Source organism: Miniopterus natalensis, chromosome 2, assembly GCF_054644295.1.
Source record: "Miniopterus natalensis isolate mMinNat1 chromosome 2, mMinNat1.hap1, whole genome shotgun sequence".
In the NCBI taxonomy this organism is placed as follows: Eukaryota; Metazoa; Chordata; class Mammalia; order Chiroptera; family Miniopteridae; genus Miniopterus; species Miniopterus natalensis.
In genome coordinates, this window is record NC_142082.1 from 23,885,203 (window position 1) to 23,896,037 (window position 10,835).

At 39.6% G+C, this 10,835-nt stretch overlaps 1 protein-coding gene across 1 annotated transcript; it reads right to left on the minus strand.

The window, feature by feature from the left end:
- Window positions 1–1,663: 1,663 nt before the first annotated feature.
- THAP1 (THAP domain containing 1) lies at window positions 1,664–9,185 on the minus strand. The gene is made up of 3 exons (XM_016195596.2): window positions 8,907–9,185; window positions 5,979–6,174; window positions 1,664–5,438 (listed from the first exon to the last, which is right to left on the minus strand). The coding sequence occupies exons 1-3, from the start codon at window positions 8,975–8,977 to the stop codon at window positions 5,070–5,072; spliced, it is 636 nt and encodes a 211-aa protein (XP_016051082.1). The 5' UTR covers window positions 8,978–9,185; the 3' UTR covers window positions 1,664–5,069.
- Between the last annotated feature and the right edge of the window lie 1,650 nt (window positions 9,186–10,835).

Sequence of the window (10,835 nt, forward strand, 5' to 3'; positions counted from 1 at the left end):
AGGGCGAGGGTGTGTCAGAACAAGTGAGAAACAGAGGCAAAAGCAAGAGATCAAGAATTCTTTGTCTCTGGGTTATAACTAGGAGCTTAACCAATTAAGCCTTCAGGATTTTGTGTGCTTGCATTGGCTCCACCCCTCTGGCCAATTACCTTTTTCCCAGGTTAGACTGACGGGCAAGCACCTTCCCTATGTCACCCCGACTTCATTGTGCATGCACCCTTCGTCCCTTTTTGGACCCCTTTCCCCCTGTGATTTGCAGGGAGTGGATTAGTGGTTGCTTGGGAAGTGTAAAGTTGCAGCTTCCTGGTGACGCTGCCCAGATGACCAAGCTTATGATGTCTGGCCTTCCCTTTGCTTTCTTCCTATTATTATCTAGCTAATCACAACGGTAACAATTTCTCTCTCACTTGTGAAGGGCAGTTTTGAAATATATTGGGTTCTTGGTTTACAGGATGTGTTTTTTTTGGCTTCCAGTTTTGCTTGAGAACCTTCTGATTTCCTTAGAAGGTACAGCCTTGAGTATGCATAGTCACCAGGATGAAGTTTTAACAGGCCTTTCTTTGAATATTTTCCTGTTTTCTGTTAGACCTATCTGCTTTAATTGGTATCACAGTCAGATCTTAGCTTCAATTGCCAGTTGATTGCTGTTTTTGATGATGCCCTGGGGCACAAATTGCTCTGCAATCTGATTGAATTAGATTTGGTTGGGCCCTTTTGGAGAGGTAGTCTTTGAGGCTTGTTTTGACTGCAGGAGGGCCTCTTACCTCTCCCTGGTTGTCTAATAGTTAATTTAGCTTGTTGTGTTAGGGGAGCTACCAGCCTCCTAATTGCTTACCACTAAATTCCATTGTTTTTTAGTGCACCCTCAGTCTTGAACTTACCCCGCCCCCCTCTTCCAAATCAGTTCCTTTGGGAAGAGCTTCAGAGCTCCTGGTTCTTTTGGGCTGCCACTCCCTGGGGAAAAAAGTGTGTCACTTTTCTGCTGCTGGGAGTAGGAACCATGACCTGCTTCTCTAGGATTGATATGCCAGCTTTATGAGCACAATTAGTATGGAAGCCACTAGTCTTCTTGGGTTGGCGCTTCTGGCATGGAAACTTTACCCTATAAGCAAGCCAGTGAAAGGCAATCACGGTCCCAGTATTCTTGGCCAGCTGTATCTGGGATAGAGCCTCCATCCTATGAGTGGGAGCTGGTTGGGAAAAGGGAATCCTGACCTCTTGGCTGCACTTATGGAGTTTAGCCTTGCAACACAAAGCTAGAGGGGCCAGAGAAAAACTGGCAGTCTGCCACCCAAAGATACCATATCCTTGATTGGGAAGAGAGGGAGCACTGTCTTCTTGGCCATACATACCTCCACTCAGAGTGGATCTACTGTAGTAGAGCTGTGGGTTTGGTGTAGGGTGGGGAGGGGGAGGAGGGAGAGAATAGGTTGTGGCTTAAGTGCCACAAATTTTTAATGTTCTTACACAGATATAGGTTTTCCTGAATGTTTCATTTGTTATATACCCTTAGGACCACATGCGGACTTTAAACGGTTGTTTAAAGAAAAGAAATTTCTTTCACCAGTTATGGTAGGTATGGAGGGGAGCTGGTCACAGCTCCTCATGTAGCCATTCCAGAAGTCAGGTCTATTTATTAATATTGTAGTTTGTCTCACCAAAAATAGTTCAAAACAATGAAAGTTTATTCATATCCCTTAGGATATCTGATATCAGAACCCAAAATCCTATGAATTTAGAAAATAAAAATTCTCAACAGATTTTTAAAGTTTAAAAAATATTTATCACCAAGAAAAATATCTCAGAAGAAAACCACATCCAAGGTAAAAATGATATCAAGACATGTAACTGTAAGAGGACATTACTTTGAGCAAACTTTTCTGTTATTTTAAGTACAATAATTATAATTGCTTTTTTGTCTGCAAATCACTGTTTGCTCTTTTTCTTTCACATCAAGGATTGCATTTTAATATACAACTGCATTAAACCATAATGCTCAGAAACACAAGTTACCATCGGACAAGAGCAATGCTCCTCACTCACTGGTCACCCAATTCACTCCACAATACTAGGAAGAGTAATAGCCAAGTAGGCCCATCTGTTCACCTTTCTCAACTTCATTGCTGCTCATGGCTGGCTAGCTTTCCAAAATTCTGGAACACAAATGCAGTTTGCTTTTTACAGATGATGTGTACTTTTAAATACATTACTTTATGTCACCTTACTACTGGTTTTATAAAAGCCATAATTGTTGGGTATGTGTATGTATGTATAACTTTTTTGATAACTAAAGATGATCAGAGAATATTAATTTAACCTAAAAAAGTCCCTATCAAGTGAAAGTTTGAAGGAAAACGATCTCATGTACTTGGGTTTCCAAGTAAAAAGTTTTGCTAAGCCTGGTTGGGAATGGCTCAGCTCAGCGGATAAGCATTGACCTAGGACCCAGGAGACTGCGGTTCGATTCTCAGTCAGGGCACATGCCTGGGTTGCGGGCTCGATCCCATCGAGGATGTGCTAATCAGTGACAACTCTCTCATCATTGATGTTTCTATCTTTATCTCCCTTCCTCTCTCTGAAATCAATAAAGATATATTAAAAAAAAAAAAAAAGTTTTGCTAATAATTTTATACACCGTTTCTTTACTGCAATGACAGAAATATTTTTAGCACACATGACAGGTATACAATTACTAAACATTTAAATTATTTTACAAAAATTTAAAACTTCCGTAATTTAGAATTTGACAGTTCAAACTAGGCAGCAGTTCAAAGTGAAGTTTATATTTGTACTATAAACAAGTATAAATAGTGGCAACTAATACTATTCTACTCCCAAAACCCATTTTAAAGAATCTAAGCAGAATTCCTTAAATGTAAACGGCAAACAGAGAACAGATGACCACTGTTGGAGATATTTTACAAGGAAATTTCGTCAAGGTTTAGAGGTTGGGCTAATGTTCAATGATTTCTAAGTCGCTTCTAATTCTAAAATTCTAAGAATCTATCATTTTCCTAGAAGTTCTATTAAGAAACAATTATTTCTTCTCACCATTATTGCCAGATTATATCACACACAGGTGTATATTTTAGTATGTTACTATATGTGCTTAAAATAAATGTTACCTTTCAGAATATGCTGTTCCTGAGTCCTCTCCCCAAGTGTTTCAGATTGAGACCTTGTCCCTGTTTCAGATGAGTTTCATAATGCTTGAACAGGACTTATTTTAGCCTAAATGTTCTCCTTTTCTTGGCAATGTCATAAATAATACACAAAACGAATTTAAAAACATTCAGCAAATGTTACATCTCAAATTCAGAAATAAGCACTTGTACCTCAAAATCTGTTAAACTAGGATAAATTATTTATATGCCAACAGTTAGTATACATGTTTCTTGCTCAGTTCTCTCCAAATATGGATTTATGTCTGTTATGAAAAGAAAATAGTTTCAGGTTAAGTCATAATGCTAAGATGCTTAGTAATTATTATTACCACTTTTACAATTCAATGTTGGATTCTTGGTTCTGGAGACACACACACAGATTCTCTTTTATGTAGATTACAACTTAGATAAAAATATATATACTTTGGCAAAATATTTACTCACATATCCTCCAAGAATTGCCAGAGAGATGAAAAGGAGACTTTACAACTGGAAAAAGTGCGCTGATTCATTAAAGTTAGTTCTAAATATTACCAGACTACATAACTTCAAGTAATCTTCTAATCAAAACGTTGTTTTTGAAATACTGGTTCATTAAAAATCCAATCTCCATGAATCAAAGTACTATCTATTGACAGCACTGCAGTGAATTACACTGAAAAACAGGTCCACAAAAAACACTTTTGAACAGCGTTTCGTATCTTTAATACTGCCTTAAAAGGTCTGTCACTCTTCCACTATCTCAGTGTACTTTGAAATTTAAAATAATTATAGTTGAAACAGTTACTCTAAGTAGATAAGTACTATGGCAGTATTTGTTTACTCAGAACAGATTTCACTTCAAATATATGAAAATTTATCACAGTCAGAATACAATTCACAGTTTGAACAGAAACCTCAGTGTTTAAATCTCAACATTCGGGAAAAGAAATGCTACATATTAGGTTGCTTTTGAATACAAATCATGTAAGTAAATGGGATATAATTTCTAATTTGTGTTAAAAGTGAAGAAATCATTTTTTATGTGAAACCCTGACCAAAATCAATTAGTCAAGTTCAAGATTACCACATTAGGGTAAAAATCAAACTTTACTGACACAACATATCTGTCAGAGATTTGGATGCAAATATAACTACAGTTGGGGGAACTGGCTGTCCCTTACTTGCTCAGGGGTAATGAGAGAAAAAGGCAGATGATGGATCAGGCCACATTTTTATTACTTCATTGATGACAATGCCTACTTTGTTAGAGTTTCTTCCACTGCAGACACACTTTTAATTTTATAATGCTAGACAGTGGAGCAAAAAAGAGGGGCCCACTTTTTAAAAATCCATTCTTCATTTTCTGCTCTGATGATATCCTATCTTTTTTTAAAGTATTGACTTGCCACTTTATCTTTGACAAGTGATCAAGGAAGATAAGTGAACCTTCTGACTTTACAAATAAAAATTTGTAAGATTATATATATTCTGAGAAGTTATGTCCCACTATCTAACCCATCTTCTGATTTAAAATATAACTAAGTTCTCTCAATAAACTAAGTTAATTTTAAATTTTCAACTTAAATCATCCTTACTGTACTGTTCTCATTCTTTCCTTTTTATTTTCACATTTCTATAAATGTTCAAATTAAAAAACAAAAACCCTCAGTCTTGAAACCAACTTACACTGCAGCTCTGAGGTTAGTTTATAACTTTAAAAATATTTTGTTAAAATGTATAAACCCCAAAATTACAAACAAAAGAATTAACAATTTTACAGCATATATCTATATTTTAAAAAAATATTCTGAATTGTTTTTATACAAGTAATCAAGTGCTATTTTTCCAAACAAAACTCCTTTATAGGCTAGAAGAGGGGATGTGGTATTGCCCTATTAAAAACCAATACAAATTTCATTTTTTCTATACTGGTACTTCAACTATTTCAAAGTAGTTTTCTGGGAGAAACACAAAACCTCTCTCTGGTATGTCTTTCTCTTTCTGGAAGTGTATGGCCTCCTTTAATTTTTCAAGCTGTCGTTCTTGTCTCCTGCATCGTTGCTGTGCAGTCTTGAGCTTCTTTCTGAGTTTTTCAACTTGCAGTTCTAGCTCTTGAATCCTTTTTCTCTGGTGCATTGTATCCTCCACAGTATAGTTGTGATCACAGAAAACTGAGAGATTATCAGGGGTCTGAAGAGGAGGCATTAGCAATCCAATAGCAGCATCAACCTGGGAAATGGGAGGTTTTAAAGGAGGTGGGGAAGGCTGTTCTTGTGGCTCCAGATCTTCCTTCTAAAACAATAATGCAAAGTATGTTTGAATTTAATAACTGGAAATAACAGTTTAAAAGAATTCATCTGTGGAATTTAGGAATATCAGACTTTTTAAATGAAGCTTGGTTAAAAAAATCCCAAAATGAGGAAATAGTTTAAAGTTTTAATTATATTTTCCTACCTGAAGTAGAAATGAGATGGAAGAAAGAGACAGAATGATTAATAAAATTTAATGAACTACTGAGTATTTAAAACTGAGGGGAAAAGTACTTTGAAACTGAACTGTCACCAATAAAGAAAAACCAAAACTGATCAACATACAAGTAGGAGTACAGAGTGATCTTAAATAACAAAGCTTGACTGAGTTTCTTAAGGTGAGGATATTTAACTTTAATAAATTACATTTTGTATTTTTTAAAAGTATATCACTGTTAACAGTGGTTATTTATAAGTAGTAGTTCCAGGTAACATTTATTTTCTTGATACTACTATGAATTTTCCACAATAAATATTAATTTTAAAAATGGGAGAAAAGCCAGTATTTTAAAACACATATTACCTTGTCACGTGGTTCAGTACAAAGAAATATCGTGGGCACTGCATTCTCTTTCAGTAACTTGTTGTTGCACTCCCTCTTAAAGCAATCAGGAGTGAAGTGTTCTGAACAAATACTGCTATACTTGGTGGGTTTAAAGTTTTTTCTTCTGATAGCTGCCTCCCATTCTTTACAAAGATTGGGTCGAGTAAGAGGAAACCTAAGAAAATGATATAATTCAGTTCTCTGACCTTATTTTAAAAAAAAAAGCACATCCAAACTTCCCTGCTTAGGAAAAAACCACCTTACATTGGTGTTAGCATGCTAAGGAGTATTTGATTAAAACTCTAGTTCTGCTTTTTTTTTTTGTAATTCACTGTGCCTTTATTCACTCTAGTTCACTTAAAATGTGCCTGTTTTAAAGATCCTACAAATAAAGTGACCACTCACTAATGTGGGATGTAAGTCACCTCTCCCAGCATGGTGTTTTTGTGTGTGTTTTTTAAAGCAGCATTTCTCTAGAAATCTTACTGATCACACAATACTTATAAGAATGTCAGATATAGTAACATATACAATCTAAATGAGACAGACCAATTACGAATTTACAGAATGTAAAAATATACATATTAAAAGTAAGCCATGTTGATTGATTCATGCAGTGGGAAAAGTAGCTGAAAAAGGTTTGGAGTAGAGGGCCCAAATGCGTAATATTGTTTCCCCCCCTCCATTATAGTAACTTTCACTAAAAGATACAGTAGTTCCACACATATCTAAATACACAAGGGGGGTAAACTGTGTAGCTCTCTAATCTATCTCATTTATTATTGTTATACTTTTTATATTGAAGGCACTAAAAATTTCAAGTAAAATGCATACTATAGGGTGAATCCATATTAATTATTTTTACAGGTGATTTTCTGTGTACTGTAAAACAAAATTGCATGTTTATATTTAGAGACTGAGAAAAAGAAGTTTCTAGTTCTCTTAGAATCAGCCTGACAAATATGAATTAATCAAATTATAGTTAAATAGCAATGATAAAGAAATTAAAAATTATTTATTTTTATTTACCTCTTAATCTACTGAAATATATCCATTAAGCCCAGATAAAGGGATGTAGAAAGAGTTTAAATTTATTGTGATTTTATTTTTCCGGGTCAGGGATTTAGTAAGCTGGGGGGACTGGAAAGAAGCCAAAGAAGGATGTTTCTAATGTATGTTCCAGTTTCTCTCCCATGAAAGGTATGCTAGATAGCCTGACTCTGCTATTATCATGATGACCTAATGGATCCCCACTGCCACCGGGTAGAAACTGGGGAAAGAAGTAGTCCTAGGAGATCCTTGCTAGAAATGGCCTCTACAAGTGCAAACCATGGTAACAATCACTGGTAAACTTCAGCACCCTGGGGCCTTCTGACTCAAGAGCTACAAGTGCTCAGGTTGTTTTTGAGGTTCTGTCAAGATCTTTCCCATCTACTCTCAAAATGATGAGATGCAGGAGGTTACTCCTTTCGATTCAATGAATTAACAGCCAGCAGAACCTCAGTATTTCTGATGGGTGAACGTTCATCTCTAACTAGTTCCCAGCGCCAATGAAGGGTTTTCCGTATTTTTAGATTTCTTCTGCCATTCTTTAGAACGGAGAGGCAGAGGGCTGAACAAAGGTGATCATGTCACCCACCATCTCGACCGATTCCTACACTGGAGAGGTCCATTCACTGGCTTTCAGAAATTCCAATAAATCAAGAGGTGACCACTAGGGTATGTTGGGCTGACCCCGGAAGTGCTGTTCTACCCCCTCCCGGCAGAGGGCAGCGCCAACACGCGAGCCCTCCGTGCGGCAGGCGCTCGTTTCTGTGCGTCCCCCTCATACCAGATCAAAAACATAAAAATGCACCCACATCCGCTCATCAACAGAAATGACCCCCACCAAAAAACTTAAAGAATACTTAACATTTTGCTTGTGTGATTATTTAGCTATGAATAATTCATGTAACTTACCACTGGTTCCAATTTCTTAGCTACCAATCTTTATAGTCGGGAACTCTTGCAAAAAAAAAAATTAATGTAAATGCAAGAAAATTTGTAAATAATGCACTGAATTTAGCCGAATAAAAATGCCATTGTGTCACACTTCGCAGATATTTGATTATCATTAAGTCATTTTCACTTTGCGGTATTTTCCCAAGAGAACATTTTTCCTCCAAGGCTCTGACTGCAGCGCCTTTTGGATAAAAGTCCTGGAAGATGCGGAGGCGGGTTCTTCTCCACGGGCTTCCTCCGGGCGCCCGAAAGAGCGCGCATCGACCTTTACTATGGCCTTCATCATGTCCGTATTATCACTGCGCTGTTATCACTATTGTGCGCTTAAAACATCAACTACTCATCTTAGCAGTACCGGAAACTGCCCTTAAAGTTTGTCCCTAGAGCCTGGCCAAAAGCCACGCCTTGGTGATGCCGGCCTCCCGGTCACAGCAAGGGCGAAAAAAGAGTGACTTCCGTTTTTTTATAGGTCTGTTTTTACTTCAGATTTACTTCTAAAGAGCTGCTACCATCTGGCTCCTCTACAGCCTGGCGGTGAAACCCAGCTGCCTCTCGGCCTGGGGCCCTCACAGCCAGCGGGGCCTCCTGGCACTGCCCGCGCGGCCCGGAATCCGCCAACGGCAGGCGGCGAGTGCGCCGGGCGCCAGCGGCCCGGACTCGGGCGCGAGGAACGGTCGCCGATAGCGCCGGCGACGCGCGCCGAGAACGCGCAGCCCGAGGCGACAGGGCGCGGGCTCGGACAACGGCGGGCACGCCCACCGCCCAGACCCGGAGGACCGCACGGCCGCGCCCCGCCCCTGCCGACGCCCCTCTCTCTAGGTCTCGCGCGGACACGCGCCTGGCTCCGCCCCGCGAGCCTAACCGGCCGCGCGCCCCCGGCACGAGCAGGGGGGAAGGGGTACTTACTTGTGGAAAGAAACAGGCTTATCCTTGTCGTATCGGTTCTTGCAGCCGTAGGCGGAACAGGACTGCACCATCCTTCCGGTCGTCAGTCGTTTCACTTCTGCCGCCTCGGCAGGCAGGTGAAGCTGTTACCGAAGTCTCCGCTCTCGGCTTTGACACCCTCGCTTCTTCTGTAGCTTTGGCCAACAATTACAGTGATGATAGCTTCAGTCGGAGGTGCCTAATGTGCCCGTTTTGTTGTTTGCATTAGCAGGAGGACCACAACCATCCCTCGTCTCCCATCTCCAAGATGGCGGAGGCAGCTTCAACCTCACCTCTCGCGAGGAGTTCCTCTTGCTCTCTCTGATTAGTGTTGAGGTCAGAAGTAACGTTCACTGGGAAGCAGGCCATTGGTTGAGGCCCGTGGTAGGGCGGGCTCGGCGTTGCGGAAGTGGGCGGGCCTTCGACCTTCCGGAAGGGAGAAAGGATCTGTGTAAGGGGAGGAGCGGCGGGGAGCTGTAGGGTTCGTCTCCGCCGCCGGTGCTTTCCTTCCGTTCATTTTTCAGGGGCGGTTTGGCGTGGAGAACAATACTTTCTATTGGGTCTGCTGGCTTGAAGGACAGGGGTAAAGCTGAGCTCGTTGGGTTATTGCGCCGATTTCTTTAAAAGAGCGGCCACTGATCATACGATTTGTAGAAACCCAAATACCCATTAAGGGCCGACTGTGTAAATCGTGGTGGAGTCCTACCATGGAATACTAGTAGCAACCAAAACAGAAGCTATGGCCCATGCGCTATAAACGGTTCTCACATAGTGTTTAGTAAGTCAGACAAAGTTGTACTACGGTTCGAGGTTTCGTAGAGGAATGAAAAAGTAGGCAAACCGGAACTCGGGGGGTTTCCCCGCGGGGGGCCGCGAGGGGCTTCCGGGAGGGTGGTGAGGAGCCTTCCGAGGGAAGGGTGGTGAGACGGCTCCCTTCGTGGTGGCGACCTTTACCGATTTATAAAATTTTTGATGTTCTCTAATTAAACAGCTTAAGCAAAGGCCACAAACGATGTGCAAAACCGCCTTTTTAAGAGAACGCTTATATGTGTTCACTTGATCTCATTTAACCCCTTCCGTAAGTATCAAAAGGGAATGTGTTCTGTGACTATTTGAGGGAAAGACAGTATCACATAGGGATAAACTGAAGAAGGGCAGTTAGAAGTTTGATGTTTTTCAAAGTCTAATTCACTTACTATTATAACACTTTTCAAGGAAAAAAAATTTTAATCTTGACATTAAAAGAGTAAGTTTTGTAACAATTATTCTAGGATAAACTTTATCTTGCTTGATAAACCAGAAGAATAGGCCACTTGTTTTGACACAGGAGAGGGCTAAGGGATAAAGATATTTTTAAACTCACTGATATCTAACAGTTTAGATTTTAATTTCTATCCAATTACATTTGCCTATAAACAGTTTTTATTTAAATACCTTTGCATTCATTCCCTCTGGTCCTCATCTTCATCTGTGGAGTAAGGCTGTAGGGCTAAATGAGGAATTCTTAATTTGGAATCCAGGAATGTTCAGCTCTTGCCTCCCCTGAAAAGGAATCCAAAGTACACATACGTGTGTATATACGCATTTTTCTCGGGAGCTACCCATAGCTTTCATCTGATTTTCACAGAGAAAACACAAACACCAGCCGATTTGTAAGGACCCTTATGTCTCCAGTATTCTAGGATTAGTGAAACAAGATAAATTTTCATGGAGATATAAATTATAGGTTTTCCCTAAGACCAATTAGAAGGGTGAATATTTGATCTGAATATCTGGTATCTTCAAATAGTTTTTAAGAACTTTGTGTTTTTAAACAAATTAAAATCTATTAGATACCAGTGAGTTTAAAACATCTTTTGCCCTTAGCCCTCTCCTACATCCCATATTACATTCCCCTCAAAAAGCCCACAG